At 39.8% G+C, this 23,505-nt stretch overlaps 1 protein-coding gene across 4 annotated transcripts in view; it reads left to right on the top strand.

Moving 5' to 3' along the window:
* Nucleotides 1–23,505, top strand: part of LOC129761730 (lachesin) — a 320,135-nt gene that overhangs the window by 234,895 nt on the left and 61,735 nt on the right. For all 4 annotated transcript variants that reach the window (XM_055759483.1, XM_055759475.1, XM_055759499.1 and 1 more), the window contains exon 5: nt 265–365. In XM_055759483.1, the coding sequence (XP_055615458.1) occupies nt 265–365 (101 nt within the window). The remainder of the gene's footprint in view (nt 1–264; nt 366–23,505) is intronic.

Raw genomic sequence — 23,505 nt, forward strand, 5'->3', positions numbered from 1 at the left:
GAAAATGAACTTTCAATGTCGCATTTTACTCCTCTATTTTTTGTAACTCTACACTCTTTTCTATTTTCAATCTATGCCGATAATGTTACGACATGCTAGGCAAAAACAAATCTAACGCGAGAGTGAATCCTGATAAAAAAAACAGTTGATAATTCAAAATGTGCCAAATTGAACTCAACCCTTCTGAAATGGTTTCATTTTCTCGATTCGCCACATTGCATGCTAATAAGTAATTTTTTTCCTTTTTTCCTTCAATCCTCACAGCTTGGCTATCTGGACGTGGTAATTCCACCGGATTTTATCGCCGAGGATACCTCTTCAGACGTGATAGTGCCCGAGGGAAGCTCCGTGAAGCTCACCTGTAGGTAAGTGCTCGAATTTCACGCTAGACTCGGCGTGATATTCTCACTTCTGTGACCATGAACAATTTTTTTTGAACTAGTGTTGCTGGGAATGGAGCGAAGTGTAAAAAAATGGCTGCGAAGCGTTTCAACAAGTTCTCAAAACGTTGAACAAATATCAAAATTTTATAATCAAATATCATTAAAAAATATAATTGAATTCGAGATAAGTGTTTAGACAATTCATCTGTTTGCTTGTGATCGTGTCGTTGATGAATTCTCTAAGAAACGCTGTCTGTAAGTCGATAACAGTTTCAGATCACTGCATAGGTTAAGGATCATTTCTGCAGTAACAGTATCGAACATACATTCATATTCCAGAATCCTATTGCTTTGAAATCGACTTTCGCATTCTTAAATTCGTTCGATTAGAATTCAATCATTCAAAACAAACGTCAAAATAAATCGTCCGTATTTTCGAAGAAATCTACTCTCTATCAGTTTGGCAGACTCTAAAACAATTTAAATTGTTAAAATTTGAATGAAAATGACTATACGATGTCGTTTAAATATATATAGTAGACATAGTCCTGACCCTAATTTAGCTTCTTTTCTAAAGGGTGTGTCACATCAAATTGCATCACGGAAAAAACGCTGTAGAAATTCGCCCAGTAGACCGTAGACCGAAAATGTTAGACAGTAAAATAAAAACTATTAAACAACTTTTGGCATTTTCTTTTTATTCATACTTCGAGCCCAAGCCCGTATGCTCGCACCTTCCTCTTTACCCCGTCCATAAGGTTCTGTACAACGTCAGGTTGTAGTTTTTTTTGAACAGAAATCCATTTTCTCTTGAAGTCCGCCTCCGATTTGACAACTTTTGGGTTCTTCCGGAGGGCCTGCTTCATAATCGCCCAATATTTCTCTATTGGGCGAAGCTCCAGCGCGTTGGGCGGGTTCATTTCCTTTGGCACGAAGGTGATCCCGTTGGCTTCGTACCACTCCAACACGTCCTTTGAATAGTGGCACGAAGCGAGATCCGGCCAGAAGATGGTCGGGACCTCGTGCTGCTTCAATAGTGGTAGTAAGCGCTTCTGTTGTTGGGGTGCTCCCTTGGCCGAGTGGTTAGCGTCATAACTAACATGCCGGGTGTTCGGGTTCGATTCCCGTTCTGGTCGGGGGAATTTTTCGTCAAAGAAATTTCCTCCGACTTGCACTGTGATCACGCGTATTCTAGAGCTTGCCACTCAGAATGCATTCAAGGCGTGTTATTTGGCATAGAAATCTCAACTAAGTACTAATAAAAAATGACGCAAGTAATACTACGTTGAGACGGCGAAGTTCCTCTAGGAACGTTAGTGCCATTGAAGAATAAGAAGAAGAAGAAGCGCTTCTGTAGGCACTCCTTAAGGTAAACCTGCCCGTTTACCGTGCCGGTCATCACGAAGGGGGCGCTCCGCTTTCCGCAAGAGCAGACCGCTTGCCGCACCATGTACTTTTTGGCAAACTTGGATAGTTTCTGCTTGCGAATCTCCTCCGGAACGCTGAATTCGTCCTCTGCGGAGAAGAACAACAGGCCCGGCAGCTGACGAAAGTCCGCTTTGACGTACGTTTCGTCGTCCATTACCAGGCAATGCGGCTTCGTCAGCATTTCGGTGTACAGCTTCCGGGCTCGCGTCTTCCCCACCATGTTTTGCCTTTCGTCGCGGTTAGGAGCCTTCTGAACCTTGTATTTACGCACGCCCTCCCGCTGCTTGGTCCGCTGGACGAATGAACTTGACAAATTCAGCTTATTGGCGACATCCCGGACCGAACTTCTCGGATCACGTCTAAACTGCTTAACTACGCGCTTGTGATCTTTTTCACTGACGGAGCATCCATTTTTGCCGTTCTTCACCTTCCGGTCGATGGTTAGGTTCTCGAAGTATCGTTTTAGTACTCTGCTGACCGTGGATTGGACGATTCCCAGTATCTTACCGATGTCCCGATGTAACAACTCCGGATTCTCGAAATGAGTGCACAGGATTAATTCACGATGCTCTTTTTCGTTCGACGACATTTTTCCAAATTTACGAAAAATTTACAGTGAAGCATGGCCAACGTGATCTATACACTTTTATCTGATTATAAGCGAAAGCTGAAGATATAATTCCTAAAAATTAAATTTCTACAGCGTTTTTTCCGTGATGCAATTTGATGTGACACACCCTTTATATACTTACTTGCATTTCCACCAAAATTTTATCCACAATATAAAACCATCATAAGACACAACTTTCGTTCAAGACTTAACAAGCTTAGCAATTGTTCCCGGGGTGATTTTGTCCCATTCAGTTGAAATTACCTGCCGCAATTGCTGGATGCTTGTCGGTCGGTTGCTCCTGGCGCCTCATTTTCGAAATTGACCTCGATCGAAAATTGACCTAATTTTCGAAATTGAGATGCTCGATCGGATTAAGGTCAGAAGACTGTGCTGGCCACTCCATAACCTTGAAACGCTTTTCCTTGAACTATTGCGAAACTACCTTCGAGGTATGCTTCGGATTTCCGTCTTGTTGGAACGTATATCTGCGCCCCAACTTTAACTTATGTGCAGACGCTGGTAGTTTTCGCCTCAAAAATGTCCAAATAAACCTCCTTGGTCATCATTCCATCGATGAACTCAAGTTCTCCAACGCCGGATGTAGCCATATATCCCCACACCATGACTCTACCCGCAGATAAAAATCAAATTCATGCTCAGTTGGTTGGAAATCAATGTTGGTAAAGTAACTCAACACCGCCTTGACTGTAGGCTCATTTTTCAAACATTCACCGGTTCGCCACCATTTTCTTGTGATGCCATCAGTCCCAAATAGCATTGCTTTCGTCTCGTCTGACCAAATCACCTTATTCCTGTAATTACTGGTCCATGAAATGTGGTCCTGGGCCCACTTCGATCTATTTTTTTATATATTTTTTTTTTTGCAGACAACCATGGCTTCTTAAGTGTTACTCTGCCCTTAGTACCCTTCTTATGAAAACGATTTCGTACGGATTGGGACCTCATTTGAATGGAAAACTTGCTTTCAATCTGTTTTGCAATTTTCGGAGCTGATAGTCCTCGGTCCAGTTGTATTTGAAGGACGTTCCAATCGCTTATCTGGTGAGATAGAACCACCCTTTTTGTACATCTGCACAATACTAGCGACCGTATATTTGTGAAGCTGGACAAAATCGGCAGTATCACGGTAGATTTTGTCAGTTTTGTGATGTTCAATAATCAAATTTCGGATGCTGATAGAAATTTGTGCTTTTTTGGGCATTTTGCAACCTTTTTGAAATTTTGAACACGAAAACTTCAAGAGCTCTAAATGACAGCTAGACACAATGTTTACATTCGAGAAAGTTGCAGATTGCACACTAAAACTCTGTAAAAGACATTTAAGTCGTAGTATTCATTTTAGTGTGGATAAACTGTTTTGCGTAATTTTTTACTCTTTTTCATGATTTATCAGATAAAATCTCATAAGAAGATATAAACGCCGTATTTCCAATGGCAATATGATAAATAAACATAAATTGAGGGCTTTAAAATCATAGGGTTGATTGTGGTAACCGGAGTGAAACTAGGGATAGCTCAACCAGAATACTCGTAAATTCATCTTCTCAACTGATAATTATTAAGGTATTTTTCTGTGTTGTGGCAAATCTCATTGCAGATTCAGGTTGATGCGTTTGTATTCCAGGTTGAATGTAGGGCCTGAAGTATCGGATAGAATGACGTTTGGGTTTGTTCAGCTGCAAGAACTTGGGAACGATCGCATTTGCAGACCGTGGGCGTGGATCTGATGAAACGGGAATTCCCTTGTAAATTCTAGTACGGACATAAATATTGGATCATTTTCAATTAAAAAGTATGTTGTTTAATTTGATGAAAATTGGAATGAATTCCCCTTTTCCCAAAAACATTTTCTGTGCTTTTATACCAGCGTCTCAATAAGGAGCACCTAACAAAGCGAAGGAATACAATCCGGTTGTGGCTCTGCTACCATGCGGATCGTTCGCATCGCTCAGCGCTATCCTTCCATTGACATTGACGAGAAAGAAAATATTTGTGACTTTTAGTTGTCACCCTACTCGACCTTGAATCAATCATCATGAATAGCTGTTCCAACGAAACCGGACAAGCCTTCTTTTCTTAGGCCATCAATTTTTTACTACACTTAGAAAAAATCCTCTGTAGAAAACTACCAAATACATTTGGTAATGCAAACATTAGTAGAATGCACAAATCTTTCCTACATATTATCAACAATCCCACATCCCTACCAGAGGCCAGTTTCATATGAGCAGACGAGCTAGATAGTCGCAAAATCGAAGAGATCGCTATTGTTCAAACAAAAAGTAAACCAAAGTCGTTTTTTGAGGGGTCTAAAGCTTGTCCCTGGGATCAAGCCCCCAACAGCAACCATGGATTCGTTGAGGGAGCGCAATTTCTTCATCGACATTCGTGGAATTCGCAAGTTGAGGGATGAAAACATTTTCAACTTCATCGCAAAAAACCTAAAACTAACACCGATCGATGTAGCAGCCATACAAATTGATAGGATCGAAGGGAAGGTGTTTGTGGAGATGAAGACGGAAGAAGCAGTTCAAAGAGTGGTTGAAGAGTTCGATAACAAGTACTCATTAAACAACAACGGAACAACTCACCGTATACGTCTGTACGTTGAGGATGGAGGTACTGATGTTAAGCTCCATCACCTACCACCAAACATGCCAGAGGAGTGGATCATCGAATACCTTTCGAACTACGGGAACATCATTTCCATCAAACACGAGATGTGTCATTCGCAATTCTTTTCGCAAACACCAAGTGGAATCCGTATTGTTCGTATTCGGATGACGAGTCCCATTCCTTCATTTGTGAACATCAAAGGGTACAGCTCACACGTCACATACACCAACCAAATTCAGACATGTCGTCACTGCAACCAGGAGGTTCATTTTGGAGTCAGCTGTTCGGAGAACCGTGCAAAACTTTCACTACAAAACAAATCATCGCTATACTCCAGAGTACTGGCGCAAACGGGAAGCTCGGATAGGCCTGGGGAGCGACCAGCATCCATACCATCATCAGCACCTTCATCAACACAATCATCATCACAATCACAATCTTCGTCGCAGATCCAACCGTCAATACAATCGCAAACCGCAACACAACACTTCAAACGACCGGCCTCACCGCATGATGCAGAACTCAGAGAAAAAGCAGTAAAGACCTCATCGACCGACGTAGGAGAGCCTACTGTTGAAGCAGCACCGGATAAAACAACGAAGGGATACGATGGAGTGAGCACCATAAGTGACCGCTCACGCATCACACCGACCAACAGCAGATCAAACTCTCTCAACAGAAAATCAGATAAAACAATGGAGATATCGGATGATGAGTCTTCGGCGCAAGATTGCATGCGAGTTTGACGTCATACGAGGAGCAAATAAGAGGGCAAGTAAAAGTTTTAACTGTAATGGATCCAAGGAATACTGTAACGAACTTTACTTACACTTTCGCAACTATAAACTTGAATGGTATAAGCAACACAAACAAAATCAATTCGTTAAGATCATTTGTGCGCACACTAGACTTAGACATAATAGCAATGCAAGAGGTGGTTAACGATAGTATCTGTATCCCTGGATATGATATGATAGTAAATATTGATGAATCAGAGCGGGGTACTGCAATAGCCGTACGAAATGGAATCGAAGTTAAACAGATACAAAGGAGCTTGGACTCAAGGGTCATATGCATTGATCTGGGAAATGATGAAAATAGAGTAAGAATAATTAATTTGTACGCACCATCAGGCTCGAACAACAGATCTATTAGAGAAGATTTCTTTAATCACACTATCTCCTTATTTTTACAAAATCATCCTCCTCACACAATAATGTTGGGAGATTTCAACGCGGTCACTGATTACAATGATGCGACAGGTGTTTCAAACATGAGCCCAATGTTGAAAAGACTGTGCAATAGCATAAATCTTAAGGATATATGGAAACATTTCAATCAGCGAATTGAGTATACTTTCGTTCGAGGTCGGTCAATGTCTCGAATTGACAGGATATATGTTACCCCAGTATGTCTCCCAAATGTACGATACTGCAGGCTAGAATCAAACTGTTTCAGTGACCATAGATCTGTTATTTCCCGGATAGTCCTTCCATTACGTACTCAAACAATCGAGCGCCCTTTCTGGAAGATAAACAATCATCTACTGACCGAACAAAATTTGACGGAACTGCGAGAAAGGTGGAATTTTTGGTCCCGCCAAAAACGAAATTACAATTCGTGGGTTGACTGGTGGTCTTTGTATGCAAAAAGGAAAATCGCTTCTTTTTTTCGTTGGAAAAACTCAATCTGTGTAAAAAAATTCAACGACACAATGGGTTTTTATCACTTTTGTTTGAACCAAACATATGAACAACATAAGAACCGCGACTGTACCACTGAAATCAACAAAATAAAAGCAATAATGCTACAAAAACAGAAGAAATTTTCCGAATCAAAAAAAAAATAAGAACTCTACTTTTCTGGGAGGGGAAGACATTTCAATCTTCCAAATTGCGGACCGAGTTAACCGGCAACGAGACACAACTATCGCATCCCTAGATATCAATGGTCAGCGGACTATGGACAAGGAGCAAATAAGTCGACATGTACAGCGACATTATCAAAACCTTTTCGACGAACAGGACACTGAAGCGGATAACCGCTTCAATCCAAGACGATCGCTAGAAGAAAATGATGAGGAGAACAGTCGACTCATGGATGACCTGACATACGACGAAGTTTTTGCGGCTATCAAAGGTTCGGCAGCAAACAAATCCCCGGGCAAGGACGGCCTTTCAAAAGAATTTTATCAGAAATGCTGGGAAATAATCAAACAACAGTTTCTGCTGGTGCTGAACGAGATCAAGAACGGGCGTGTAACAGAGGATCTACAGGATGGTGTGATTGTGTTGGTTCGAAAAAAAGGAGTGGGGAATGGTATAAACTCTCTTCGGCCAATAACATTGTTGAACGTAGATTACAAAATATTCAGCAGAGTGATGAAGCAAAGGGCTGAAAAAATATCAACGGCGGTTCTTTCTTCTCATCAAAAATGTAGCAATGGAAGTCACACAACCTTTGAAGCCACGTGTGTAATTAGAGATCATATTGCAATTTCTAAACAAGAATCAACGGGTGGAATCGTAATTGCATGCGATCTCAGTAATGCGTTCGACCGCGTCAGTCACACATACCTGTTATCGAGCATGAGAAGAATGGGTTTCAATACACGTTTTGTGAGTCTGCTGGCAACTCTCTCAGTACGCGCCAAGTCTCAATTAATAATCAATGGACACATCACTCAACATATTCACATAAAACGATCGGTTAGACAAGGTGACCCATTAAGCATGCTGTTGTTTGTACTGTACCTGCAACCTCTACTAGACAACTTGGCCGAAATATGCAACGATCCGGGAGAATGTGTTGTTGCGTATGCAGACGACATAACAATTATAGTCCGAAGTCCTGAGAAAATTCAACAAATTTTGTAGTGTTTTGAACAATTTGGTTTGGCAGCAGGGGCAAAGCTGAACATGGAGAAGACCGTTGCTATGGAGATCGGTGCTCAGCTTCCTGCATGGACAGGAATAATAAAAAAGGACATCATCAAGATACTTGGTGTCCTTTTTAAGAACAGCATAAAGGATACAGTCGCACAGAACTGGGAAGCCGTGTATCGTAGTGTGAACGGCCTTCTACATTTAAATCGTCCACGCATAGTGAACATAAAACAAAAGGTTATGCTTCTCAACACATTTATATGCTCCAAGTTATGGTACTTATCCTCAATTCTCCCAATGCCAAATAAGTACGTAGCTTTGTTCACAAAGCAAATTGGGTTCTTTCTGTGGAATGGTGTGCCCGCACAAAGAGTCAAAATGATTGATATTATTCGCCCAAATACGAAAGGAGGATTGGGTTTACATTCGATTGTTCTCAAAACGAAGGCCCTGTTAGTAAATCGTTATCTTAGAACATTGAACGAGGGACCATCTCTAGACTACTATATGCAACTTCCTCAAACACCTTCAGACCTTATCCACATCAAAACTATTAAGGCTGCTCTCCAAGAAATCCCTGATCATATACAGCAAGAACCGAAGGCAAATATTATTTATCATCATTTCCTTAATCAGCTGCCAGCGGTTGGAGTCACCACACGTTGCACTAGAAATTGGAAGCTGATATGGAAGGATATAAACAACAAAAAGTTATCTTCTGACGAAAAATCAATGTATTATCTGCTGGTTCATGGCAAACTACACCACAATGAGCTACTTTACAGACAGGAGAGAAGAGATGACCCGAATTGCCAGGTGTGCGGACAATGCGAAACGATAGAACATAAATTTTCTGGGTGCCAAAATGTGAACATTTTGTGGCAAGAAATTATAAGAAATATTCATGCAATAAGTCAGCAGCAAAATTTGATCTTCGAGAATCTACATTTTCCTAACATAAACTGTGAAAGAAACATAAAATATAAAATTTTGAAAATTTTTATAAGATACATTATGTACAATTTAGAAGCTTCTGACGTAAATAGAAGTACTAATTCATTAAGGAATTATATAGCAATGTACATATAAAACTGTAAATAAAGCACTTTCTAACAAAAAAAAAAGAGGTTAGTATATTTTACTCGATAACATTAGTAAACTTGAATGGTGTCATATCTTAAGAAAAGGTAAGAAAAGCGTATTAATTAACCATAATTATATGTCAACAATGTGATTGTGTTGTGAATGTCTCCCCTTATCATCTTGAATAGAGAATGGAGTTAACGTTTGCTCAAATAGCCTTTTTAAGGGTTGAGAAACATAAGTTAGAGGCATACGATCCTGGCGATTGACACGTTGAGCTCCGCGTCATTTTCTAGGAACCGACATCCAGCTTTTTGTTAGAAACCGTAGCCGAACATTGCTGCAACATACTCTCAGCGGCTTTATGCTGCGTTACCGGGGATAGATGAGCTGGATGCTGCCCCCCTCGATGAATGCTGAAACACCTTGAAAGCAGCAATCAATAGCACAGGGTATGAATAACGAGGACAACGGAATTAATGGTTTGACGACGAGTTCGGAGCACTCCTAAACGAGAAGGATGCAGCACGCGCAGCCATGCTGCAACGAGTGACTCGACAAACGATACATACGGTAGCGAAGGCAGCAAACACATCTCGTTCGGGAAAAAAAGCGTCGCCTGGAAGATAAAGGCAGCCCGCACATCGGAGCAATAAGCAACTATCACCATTGGGGTTTTCCATTACTTTTTTGTTGATCTCGCACACCGACGCAGTACGATATCGCTGTCGCCTTTGTAGAGCAACATATATCGCTAGCAACACGACTTGTTGATTGAAAAGAAACTTATCGTCCATTATTTGGCAAGTTTCGTTCATTAGGTTGATTGTTTGCATAATATCAGGCGTTTTTATTGCTTTGGTACGCAAAGTACAGCAAAATATGTTGCCTATTGCATATTGCTGCTTGCTCGTTGTTTATTGCTACGATGTGCGAGCTGCCATAGAGTGTGAGGGAATGGAGCTACTTGATCGTTCTCGAAAATCGCGGATGTTCTTCAAATCAAAAGAGGACTACACCGGTGCAGTGAACCACAACGACGCACCACCCCCGACAATGGGTGAAGTTAAAGAGACCGTTATTCAGCTGAAGAATCACAAATCAGCTTGTAAGAATTGAAGTATTGGAGCTCTTCAAGAGAGGCCTAGGAAAACTTGCAAAATATGTGCACCGATTGATAGTCAGTAGAGTGCTAATGAAAATGGCCATCTCGAATTTTCAAAGGAAACTTGATTAAAAATGTTGATTCCCACGAAAAACTACCCTGTGCAAAATATCAGCTCAATCGGACTTCATTTACTATTGTCGCACAGCCGTCAAAGTTTGAGTTATTTGAAAACCGAAAAATCACCCAAGGGGAGAGTAAAGGAAATCGGGGTTTTGGAAATCGTTTGAGACTTACATGGGACTTAGACAAGGCGATGGGCTCTCCTGTCTGCTCTTCAACGTGGCGCTGGAAGGTGTTATGCGGAGAGTGGACTTCTGCATGCGGGGCACGATTTTCAACAAGTCTTGTCAATTTATTTGCTTCGCCGATGACGTGGACATAACCGGAATAACACATGCGACGGTAGCCGACTTGTATACCCGACTGAAACACGAAGCAGGGCAGATTGGGCTTGGGATCAATGCGTCTAAGACTAAATACATGCTAGCTGGAGGGACTGATCGCAAAAGAGTTCTTCTTGGTAGTAGTGTTGTGATCGACGGCAACGAGCTCGAGGTGGTAGAGGAATTTTCCTACCTTGGCTCGTTGATAACAACTGACAACAACAACAGCCGTGAAGTTCGAAGACGCATAGTCAATGGAAGTCGCGCCTACTATGGGCTCCGCAAATCCTTAAGATCCAACAAACTCCGACCCCATATGAAATATACCATGTAGGGAAAGGGAGGGTAAGCCCGCCACTGAGGATAAGACCGGCATCATTGTAGATAGAAATTAAATAAATGTGACTGAAAATTAGTTCAATATCTAAAATTGATCATGGTAGAAAATAAGGCTGGCATTTTCTACAGCATTTCTATAATATTCTGTATTCAATTGTGTAAACGCTATTTGTAAATAACGACTCAAGTATGTAGTATTACCTAACGCACTGTTTAAAGTATTTTGAGAGGCATGCAAGGAAAGTTCAAATTGCATCCCTTTTTCTTTCTTTCTGAATTATAGTGACTTTCGACACTTCTTGCTGGTTTGATACTTTACTTCCATTTTGGAACAATGACGGGAGTGATTTTCAACAAGTCTAGTCAATTTATCGGCTTCGCCGACGATCAACTGCGTCCGCTTCATCAATAGTAATAACCAAACCATACTTTCCTGTCGTTTCTTCTTTACCTCCTAACTCAGTTTTCTCCGAAGAAAAAGCGCAGTTGATAAGTTTTCCAGATGAAGTAATTCGCTCTTTTTTATTCTCTCAAATCACACGACCGCCATAAAAAAAACTGTGAAAAGTATCAGGCTATTTTCATCACCTGTGGTGAGCTCTCCAGTTACGACTTTGGAACAGGAAGAGAAAGCCAAATCTCGAAACGATTCAAAGAAGAAAGATTAAGCTTGGTTCGTATTTTCCACTGTCGGGATTCCATAACTTCATTTTTAAATCGTCCCCGACTTCGCGGTTAGAGGTTGAACGGTGCATCCATCAGGCAGGAAGCGAAGAAAACTTTGAATCTTCATGCAAGTATTTCGCGTCCTGATGCGGCGAAAGGACAAATCCAGAGCCGGGAATTGTCTCCCGGCGCTGTGTCAAAACTATTGTCGAAAGTGTGTTTGAGTAGGACTGGATATTAAAACCAGAAGCAGTAGCAGTGCAGATCGAATGAAAGGAAGAAAGGAACGAAGCTCTCCGCAAGAAGGTGCATTCTTCCGGTTTGTGCTTCGCTACAGGTGCCAAGCCAACGGAGAACGGCGCGCGTTTTTGCAAGTACTAATATATTTCCTTGGGAGGACCCGATGTAGAATCTTGGCTAGTGCCGGAGAAAGAATAAACCCGAACGAACTCCACTTTTCACTTCATCACTAGTCGGCAGTCTTGTTTTGAGTCGAAATAATATGAGGGAGTTGGGGAACTTTTTCTCCGTGGGGAGAAAAAAAGGACAACAGGGAAATAGGTGCTACATTTACGAAGATTTCCACGGGACGGGGTTGATGGCGGAAGGTAGCGTAAAAGTTTCGCTTCATCATCATCACACACGTGTTTATTATGAAATATTAGCTGACGAAGAACAAGCGCCAGCCGGAGGAGTAGTAAAGGATAAAGGAGTTGGAAAGTTTTTCGTTTATCACATCTGTGTTGGATGTTATGGGGACATTGCTCGAACGGATAAAAAAATTAATGTGGAATACATGCTGATTGAGTTATAGTTCTCATGGCAAGGATTTCTGCACAAAATTTGAGAAATTTGAACGATTGAGGATCCGTTTTGAGTTTATAGGCGCTATTACTATTCGACTATTCAAATTTTTCTTCACAATGATCAATACGCTGTTCAGCCAATCCATGTACCATCAATGGTTACAAGTAATAATTAGGACATGATTATGTAGCATTACGGGTCGACTCAACCTATGGATTTACAAAAAAAAATTCAATCACATTTGCCACATGTGTTTCAGTTCAATTGGTGTCTTTCACAAACAAATGGTTTTCTATAGTTTAATGAAATAATTAATCTGGGTTATATTGCATTTTTTTCCGTGTGAAAGATTTTAGAAGAATTTATTTAGTAATATTTACAAAAGTCGTAGGAAATATTTGCAGTCGCTAATCACCACCTTTTCTTGTTACATTTTTCGGGGGAAACATCAAGATTGAAGATAACGAGAACAGAATATAGGGTTGGGAAAAAAAGTCGTATTTCTGATCGAAATTTGATGCTTTATTTAACATACTTAATATTATCCAATTTAAGTCAAATATGCGCCGTTTTGTTCGCAAACTTGAAGGCAACTTTATTATTACAAAAAAAGCCCCTCACCCCCCTTTAAAACCCCCCCCCCTTCTTATTTGCAAAAAAAATCTCAGACAGCCAGTTTTCGCAAGTCTCTTTTGAGGCCAACTTAGTATCACCAAGAGCGTTTTGCATGGACCAGAAGAGATGATAATCACTTGGAGCCAGGTCCGGACTATACGTTGGGTGCAATAGGATATCCCAACCGAGCTCCCGTAGCTTCTGGCGGGTCATCAAAAATGTGTGAGGCCGAGCGTTGTCCTGGTGGAAAACAACACCATTCCTATTGATCATTTCTGGCCGCTTCTGGTCAATCACCTGCTTCAAACGGTCAAGTTGCTCACAGTAGAGAACCGAGTTGAGGGTCTGGCCATAGTTGAGCAGCTCATAGTGGATGATTCCCTTCCAATCCCACCAAACACACAGCAAAACCTTCCTGGCCGTCAATCCGCGCTTCTACCACGACTTCTTTCGCTTTAGGTTGTCGTACGTGATGCACTTTTCATCACCAGTCACCATCTTCTTCAAAAAATGGGTCGGGTTCGTTCCGTTTCAGCAGTGCATCGCTGGCGTTGATTCGGTCTAAATGATTTTTTTGCGTCAACTCGTGTGACACCCATACATCCAGCTTTTTTTTGGAATCCAATCTTCTGCAAATGGTTCCAAACTGTTTTATGGTCTATACCCAGTTCCTGGCCAATCGAGTGAGTGCTCAGATGCCGGTCTACTTGGATGATTTCAACGATTTTATCGGTTTCCACGACGATTAGCCTACCAGTACGGGATGTATCTTCGACAGCCACTACACCAGAACGAAATCGATCAAACCAACGCTGTGCTAAAGGGTGTGTCACATCAAATTGCATCACGGAAAAAACGCTGTAGAAATTTAATTTTTAGGAATTATATCTTCAGCTTTCGCTTATAATCAGATAAGAGTGTATAGATCACGTTGGCCATGCTTCACTGTCAATTTTTCGTAAATTTGGAAAAATGTCGTCGAACGAAAAAGAGCGTCGTCAATTAATCCTGCGCACTCATTTCGAGAATCCGGAGTTGTCACATCGGGACATCGGTAAGATGCTGGGAATCGTCCAATCCACGGTCAGCAGAGTACTAAAACGATACTTCGAGAACCTAACCATCGACCGGAAGGTGAAGAACGACAAAAATGGATGCTCCGTCAGTGAAAAAGATCACAAGCGCGTAGTTAAGCAGTTTAGGCGTGATCCGAGAAGTTCGGTCCGGGATGTCGCCAATAAGCTGAATTTGTCAAGTTCATTCGTCCAGCGGACCAAGCAGCGGGAGGACCTGCGTACATACAAGGTTCCGAAGGCTCCTAACCGCGACGAAAGGCAAAACATGGTGGGGAAGACGTGAGCCCGGAAGCTGTACACCGAAATGCTGACGAAGCCACAAAGCGGACTTTCGTCAGCTGCCGGGCCTGTTGTTCTTCTCCGCAGAGGACAAATTCAGCGTTCCGGAGGAGATTCGCAAGCAGAAACTATCCAAGTTTGCCAAAAAGTACATGGTGTGGCAAGCGATCTGCTCTTGCGGAAAGCGGAGCGCCCCCTTCGTGATGACCGGCACGGTAAACGGGCAGGTTTATCTTAAGGAGTGCCTACAGAAGCGCTTACTACCACTATTGAAGCAGCACGAGGGCCCGACCATCTCCTGGCCGGATTTCACTTCGTGCCACTATTCAAAGGACATGTTGGAGTGGTACGAAGCCAACGGGATCACCTTCGTGCCAAAGGAAATGAACCCGTCCAACGCGCCGTAGCTTCGCCCAATAGAGAAATATTGGGCGATTATGAAGCAGGCCCTCCGGAAGAACCCAAAAGTTGTCAAATCGGAGGCGGACTTCAAGAGAAAATGGATTTCTGTTAAAAAAAACTACAACCTGACGTTGTACAGAACCTTATGGACGGGGTAAAAGAGAAGGTGTGAGCATACGGGCTTGGGCTCGAAGTATGAGCGTTTTTTCCTTGATGCAATTTGATGTGACACACCCTTTAGTATACAGACCTATTCTCATGCCTACCAAGTTTTTTGAGTATAATATCATTAAAATCGGTCGAGCCGTTTCGGAAGAGTTCAACCACGAACATCGTGACATGAGAATTTTATATATAAACACAACACAATTCTTGTTCAAGATTCTTCAAGCATTTGGAAATAACATGTTTCTCCGTTGCATGGAATACATGTTTGATACAGAGAATATTACAAAATAAAGACAGCTCAAATCGGACCATTCCTTCCTCGGGTTTACGGCACACCAACACATTTGGCCTTCTATTTTTGTTTATATAGATAGAAGATATAGGAATACGTCATTCCGTCTGAAAATCCTTTTCCACTTTCGAACAAAAATCAATTTCTTTAGCGCCAACATCAAATGGACTAACAACGCTTAGCTAGAACATATGGGAATTCAATTTTCCGAATTTTCCGATCTTCCTTCAGAGTTTTCCGAATTTTTCTCTCCACTATATTGATCTACGGGAAGAGACGAATACAACGAAATATAGATGACTCAAATTGAACCATTCCTTCCTCGGGTTTTGCGCTTACCAACGCATTTGGCCTTACATTTTTATTTATATAGATATAAGATATGGAAATGCGTTATTTCGCCTGAAAATCCATTTCCACTTACGAACAAAAACATTCTCGGACCTGAGCTCGTGCGATATAGACGTATCTGTACATTGTGTCCAACAATCGGTATCGACTTCAAACAATAGCCCTATGTGGCTATTGTTTTCGATAGTGATAGATTTTCTTTTGTTTTCAAACGGAACCTTCTTATCGAGGAAAAGCAAAAATGACAAATAGCGTGCGAAAGAATACGGTGAAATTAATTTTTGGACTAGGAAACCGGACACCTTCGTACATGGAAGTACTAAAATTTTCAATGGAAAATCTGCAAATTTTGGCAGTGAGTATTCACAGCATCTACAAAGATGAAAATGGGGACCAGTTTTACATCAAGTTCGCCGATGATACTACGTTCACTAAGTTCTTGGCGGAAAAGGAAGAATACTACGTTTTTCAGTATGAGGACAAAACTACGGTACACGTTACAATTGATCAGGCTTCGCGGATTGTCAGGTACGTGCGAGTATTCAATCTTCCACCGGAGATTGACGATCGTGAGATACAGTACGTACTGGGGCAATATGGAACAATTCGACAACATGTTCGAGAAAAGTTTTCCAATGAAATGAAAGTCAGCATCTACACGGGGATTAGAGGAGTCCATATGGAGATGTCGAAGGAAATTCCAGCACACATTTACATTGGTCACTTCCGAGCCCGTATTTTTTACGACGGACTGAAGAATAAATGTTTTTTCTGCAAGGATGAAGGTCATGTCAAATTTAAATGTCCAAAACTGGTGGCCATTTCGAAAGACAGTGTAAAACCTGACGAAAATCAACCTACTAATGTGTTACTGAGATAATCGGATAAACCGATTATTGATCGCAGTGAACCTCTTTCGCTAACAATGATTCCACTTGGTCAAAAGAATCGAAGCAGTACAATGGCTGAAAGCAGCACAGTCCATGTTATCTATCGCGGCAACCTCGTCAACCTCCCGTATTCACCCCGTCGCACCAACGCAGATAGACGTAACCGATGCTAAGAACGATCACAATGCTAAAGTAATCAACACAACTTCCGAATGCCAACGAGATGAACCGAATGAACACATAGACGATAATATTGTCGAGACGGATCGGCAAACGTCCCTGAAGCGTGCGAAAGTAGAATCAGGCAGCGACGACGACCGTAGCGCATCGGATAATAAGCAGGATAGCAAAACATTGGCGACCGCTGGTCAACGGAAATGGGTCACCGTCGAGAAAAAACATAACTGCAAGAAACAAAGAAGGCAAAGTAGATAAATTACATGTAAAAACTGAGGTGCAAAAATTATCAATCGGATGAATTTTCTTCTTTGTGTATTTTCGAAGAGGTTGATGGAAATATATGTTGCATAAGATAAATTATTGTAACATAAGAATGAATAGTAGATTAAGTATTATTAGTCGCTAGCTTACTATTATAGAAGTTTATTCAGAGCAGAATTGTAGATATGTTTAAAAATATTTGCATTATATTGTAACGACTGTTTCCTATGAGAGACATGTGAGTGATGTAATATTAATACAGGGAAACTTCGATATAACGTCACTCGATATAACGAACATTTTACCTCGATATAACGTACACATTTCCAAAGTGCAAAGGAAAAAAAATCCAATATTGTTTTCCTGATAGAACAATGAATTATCTGTATTGTGATGCTAAAACAAGTTTTGTACCTTCAATGAATCCTGAAATACAGCTGGTTTTGTAATTCCGGATTCTAAATGAATCAAGCTTTAATCAACAGTACGAAGGGAAACATCATGAGAAAGGCTGGCTTCGTCTTCTGATTGAAGTTATTCATTAACTTTACTAAAACAGCAACACAATAATGTATTATAGACTCCGTTTGTGAGTACTTTATTATGCTTCGATATAACGTACAATTCGATACAACGTACAATTTTGAAAGTGAAATGTACGTTATATCGAAGTTTACCTGTATTAGACAAATTGTAGAATAACGAAATAAATAAATATGGATTGGAAAAAAAACAAAGATCAATTTTGATAGCGCAAATATCGAATGGACTAACAACGCTTATTATGATGTAATTTTCGAACATGTGGGAATTCAATTGTCCGAATTTGCCGACTTTCCTTCAGAGTTTTCCGAAAATTTTCAGATTTTTCTCTCCATAGTGGAGGAAAAATTTCCTACGGAAAAAGACGAATACAACAAAATAAAGAAGGCTAAAATCGGACCATCCCTTCTTTGGGTTTTCCGCTTGCCAACAGATTTTGCCTTACATTTTTATTTATATAGATTAGTTTGACTATAGAGTACGTAAAAACAAATTTAAGGCAGATATATTCTATGCTTCTTCCTTCAGTAGATTTTGAAATTTCATTGAGATTGTGAAAGTGCCAAATCAGATTATTATTTTTTTGTACTATTCCAATAATTCACGTTTTCAAATTCATCGAGCAGATAACAATTGGTCCACATTACAATACAGATAGAGCCCAGCTCCCAAAATTCAACGAACAATAGCTAATCCAAACGAATATTTAATCATTTTCCTCTACAATCGTTCAGCGTTGAAACGTTTTATGAATATTGAAAACTGAACATGAAAGCACCACTCCTGATTGAAACTACACCAGGAGCACGTGCCTGTTCAAATCTAACCCAAAGCCGTAGTGAAAAACACCAGCAGTGGAAAAAAACAAATTTTAGTAATTCAGTGGTCACATCCAAGCGGAGCCTTTTGAACAAATAATAAAATTTGTTATGACGCATAGCGGAGTGCCCCCCCACGAACCAGCCGGAGCAACGAGCTACAAAAAAATATGATCTGTCAGAGGAGCGCTGGTTCAGCCAATTAAAAAACTTTTTCCCCTAGAATAAACTGCGGGGCTCATCTCCCTTTTGGCAGTGCAGATCGCCGCACCAAATCTGGGGCTGCAATATACTGGTACTCTGGATAAACATTGAATCTACTCACGTTCGCTCGTTATTAGATATTCGGCGGTGGTGGCCAACGGTGACCGGCCCAATAAACGAGTTGTGAATAGTGAAGAGGTTCTCATGTCAAACGGTAGATTCGAAAGGTGGGCCAGGACGGGAAACGGGAAGCGGTACTTAGAGCAGTTTTGAATGAAAATTTTAGCCTCGCTATCTCTCGGATTTCAAGTGGGTTGTTACCATTATTATTTGCACATGATGAAGATACAGATAAAAAATAAATACATATCAGTACAAAACAATATTTTCCTGGGATTCGTTCATGCAAATATACGGCTGCTCTGGTTTTTAGTTTTGCATACTGTATGGAATACATTTCGACGCCAATTAAGTTGCTGTCGATGATAGTTTTTATTTCTTGTGCTACGTGCTGATCAATTCAGATATTGCGATTCTGACCGACAAATTGTAGATTTACCCATTGAATCACGGCTTTCTAAAAAATGCCCCAAAAAAGGCTCGATGAGTACATCCGTTAATTAACCCGATCAGTTTCAAAAGTCGCGTCGCTGTCATAACTCATCATCGAGCGTCACTTTGTCAACCGGTCAGCGAAGTCCGCTAATGGAAACCGGCCGCTCTTTTGAAAGGCAAATCAGTCAACAGTGTGTTCCAATTGTCCATCCGTCCGTTCCGTGCGCTTCGGCAATAGTTCGCAGGCACAATCCACCAAATTCACTGCTAGATCAGCCAGGAATTAAAGATGTAGAAATGTTCCATTATCTCAGCTTCTGTTGCGAGTCCGAAGCACTCTTCCGATGAAAGGGTTGGTGATTTGTCATTTTTATAACTGCCTTCGATGTCATCCAAAATATGCTTCCTGTCCAGAACGTCCAATCGATGGAAGGCACAAAAAGTCGTCTGTTTCCAGGATTCGAAACAGCAACGGCGGCAAAAGGGTTCATCAGAAAAGTGAAGCGTGTTCTTTTCAGTCGATTGCGAAATACAACCAGAAAAAAAAGTCAAAGGGGCGATGAAAATTTCAACCGAAGCCTCACTTGGATAGATTGATACCATACGGAACACGAAATGTCGTTCACTTGGACAAAAACGCGACTGGTTTCCCAGAGAAGCAGGTCACAATGTGCTATGTTTTGAATTTTGAAAAGTTTTCAAAAAGGAAGTTACATGCTGTCGTAGTTGGCATTTATAGTTTCTATTATATCAGATTTTTTAAGATGTCATATTGGTACTGCAAGCCAGCAAAAGAATTTTCGATTCAATTGGTATATAGAACATTTAAATTGGTGCGCTGCAAAAATAGTTATCATCGATAAAATTGTTTCACAAAAACGTGATGTGTTTTCTAATTTTGTTTCTAATTGTGTATTTGTGATTTTAATTGTTCTCTTGTTCCTGACCATTATTTCCTTGTTTAATTTGCACATTCCCGTTGCTGTACTGCCCAAATATGCATAGTTGACGTAACCACCAACACTCGCAGTGTTTGGAAAACGCCTTTTTCTTGTTTTTAGCTGAGTGATCATCACTGTGAACAATTTATATAAAATAATCTATCCATTCAATAAATATTAACGGTGGAAAGTGGGCCGGTTCTATGAGCTATTATTATTATTATAATTCAACTGAAAAACGCACTACGTCAGTTTATGTGAACAATGTGTTTGTTGAATGTTTATTCGCAATCTTGACGTAAAGCTTGACTACTATGTTGGTGTTCTTACCGCACTCATATGGTAAGCCACAAAACGTAAGATTTACTCCGACGGTTCGCAATCCCAATGATTGCAAGAAGAATAGCAAAATCATTATCAATCTTCTTCAAAATGCAGCCATTCTCGAAATATTTAAAAACATATTTCTAATTTATTGTCTTTTTTGTAGTAAACTAGTTGACACTGCAAACTTCGTCCCACCCAAATTTGTTTTTTGTTATAAATACTTTCAAACATTCATGTTTTCTTACAATGCGAACGTCCATGGGTTCAATTGCAGAACTGTTCATTGATTAATTTTGACCAATTACAAATTTCTTTTACTATTAAAAATAATTATATACAGGTCGGACTCGATTATCCGGAGTATTGATTTTTTTTTCACTCCGGATAATCGGGTCATAAAAATAAAACGAATTTTCTCTCGGTAAACGCAATATAATTATGATATGCACTTTTTTACTAAACGGATTTATCTAGGTTGACCCGTTTGTATGTTTGTAACTTTGTAACTTTGTAACTTTGTAACTTTGTCTGAAGCGCTGTACCACGTTAATAGAAATTTAACCCCCTTCCTGAACACATCCGTATCTCTGGTGTCATAGATAAAACTGCGTATTCCATGATCTTGAAAAATTCAATTGGGCCGTCGCTAAAAAAGGGCTGAATGATTTGAGTTGAAGAACACGAAACATAATAACCCCACGATTTAATTTTAGTCTTATCATTGCCCTAGATTAATGAAGGAACTGATACGATAACTACTAACTGCTACTTGTCTAATTATTTTCTAGCTTTTAGTACATTAAACCGTTTAACTTAAATTTTTTTTACTTATTTTAATTCCTAGTTTTTAGTAAATTATCTGTATTATTAGTATACTTCTCTTCATTGAAACCATTAATTTTTTATAATTTTAATTTCTTACCTAACTTTCTTCGGAATATTTTGATGATGTACTGTATTCTATTAGTCAAATCATTTCATTTGATACCAATATTGGAGGAATGCAAAAAATACATACTCGATCATTTTGTGGCGGTGACCTTTTCGAATTGATGTTGTTCATAGTTTAGTGTATTCTGGCGGCGGCCGAATTGAATTTTTCCACATCATGGTATACGCAGTTTTATAATGACGGTAGAATTAAATGTATGTTCCAAATTTCAGATCCACCATTCAACAGGAACGGGGTCAATTTTCTATTAATGTGGGACAACCCTACAAACATTCAAACATACATAGAAACAGGTCAAGCTGAACGTAACCATTAAAAAGTAATTAGTTTTTTTGGGGACTGTGGGCATCTTGGAATTGGATTTTTCATTATCTGCTATGTTCTACTAGTAGAGAACTTTCTTTTGATACTCATATTGATGAGGTTTTGAAAAAAAAAAAATTATGGCGCTATCTTGTGGTGACGGCCATTTTGGATTTGCATTTCTCATGAATAACTGTGTTCTACTAGTCAAGCCCTCTCATTTGATACCCATATTGATGGGGTTCTGAGAAAATATGTTATCCGCCATTTTGTAGTGGCCATTCTACATTCTACTAGTCAACCCCTTCTTTTGATACCCATATTAACTATTCAATATGGAATTATTATGCAAATTACTCAAAATTCCCGGAAATCAAAAATAAAATACTCCGGATAATCGAGTCTAAAATTCCGGATAATCGAGTTCCCGGATAATCAAGTCCGACTTGTAATTATAAATTTTTATAAATATTTATCTATTTCTATAAAAATGGATTTCTGTCTGTCTATCTGATTCTTATAGACTCGGAAACTACTGAACCGATCGACATGGAAATTGGTATGTAGGGGTTTTGGGTCCGGGAAAGGTTATTATGCTAGTTCGAGACCCCTCCTCCTCTCTGAGGGGGGGGGCTGCCATACAAATGAAGCATACATTACTGCATAACTCAAGAACTAATCAAGCAAACAGAGCCAAATTTGGCATTTGGAGGTTTTAGGGGGCAATAAATGTTTCTATGAAGGTTTGACACTCCTCCCCTCCCCATTTTCAAAAATTCATCACTTTCGAACTACTGGACCGATCCAACCAATCTCAATTATCTTTAATTTGATATAACGATCATCTGAATCGGTTCAGCACTTCAAAAGTTATGATTTTTTGAAAATAGTCATTTTTGGAAAACAAGAGGGAAAAATTGATTGTTCGGACCACCCTTAAATAGAAATGGTCACCCTAATGAAAAAAATTAAAAATACGGTTCTAATTTTTTGCGATAAAGAACAAAATTACCACTTTTCACGAAAATTCGAAAATCACCATATGGCTGTATAGATAGGCTCTTTTAACTCTTTGCGGTCGTTTGTCTGCTCTCAGCCACCACAGCAAGAAGTTTTACTGCATACTTCATCCAACGATATCATTTTTTACATTTTTTCTACACAAATTTTAATGTCTAGTGAACTTTTTCACGACTGTATACGATGTTTCTGGGAACAATACGTAACGGTACTCGGTATAAATAAAATGTCATTAGCATAGAAGATCTCTTTCAAAGGAAATTAATTTCGACCGCAAAGGGTTAATATGTCTGTCATGTTACACCGTCATGTTCGTGAAATTTTATGAGTTTACACATCATTTCCAACAACTTTTCATCAAATACATCATTATAGTAAAAATATATGTTAATAAGTTACGTTGAAAAACAAAATGAGATAATCACAGTTAAAATTCACACTGATTAGAATCTATGAACACATCAAGTGAGTGTAAATGAGCGGAAAAATAACGGAACTTGCTTCAGCTATGTCTCCGGAACCTGCGGATTGGATCCTAAATAATCAATAAATCTCAATTGTGTCAATAAACAAGCAGTGTTTATATGTTTGACGTATGTATAAAATGATAATGAAAGTAAATGAGCAAAAAACGGGAATTTTGGTCATGCTTACGTCAGCCATGTATATTTGGACAGTATAGTAAACAGGGATACCTTCAACGCGCTGGTATGTTCAGACATTCCTTACAACGGTTTAATCAGAGATACCGAAAATATGATCGCTGATCTCAAAGTTTAAATCAGGATTCAACATGCTGTTTCGAAAAACTTGACAAATTCGTAACAACTGTTTCGAACCCTTCAAAATGGAATTAGAAAATTAACACTCAATGTTAAAAAAACTATTCACTGATAGCTGGCTGGAGCAAAAATGGAATAGATTTTTTTTAGTTTT

Source organism: Toxorhynchites rutilus, chromosome 1 (assembly GCF_029784135.1).
Source record: "Toxorhynchites rutilus septentrionalis strain SRP chromosome 1, ASM2978413v1, whole genome shotgun sequence".
NCBI classification, from domain to species: domain Eukaryota; kingdom Metazoa; phylum Arthropoda; class Insecta; order Diptera; family Culicidae; genus Toxorhynchites; species Toxorhynchites rutilus.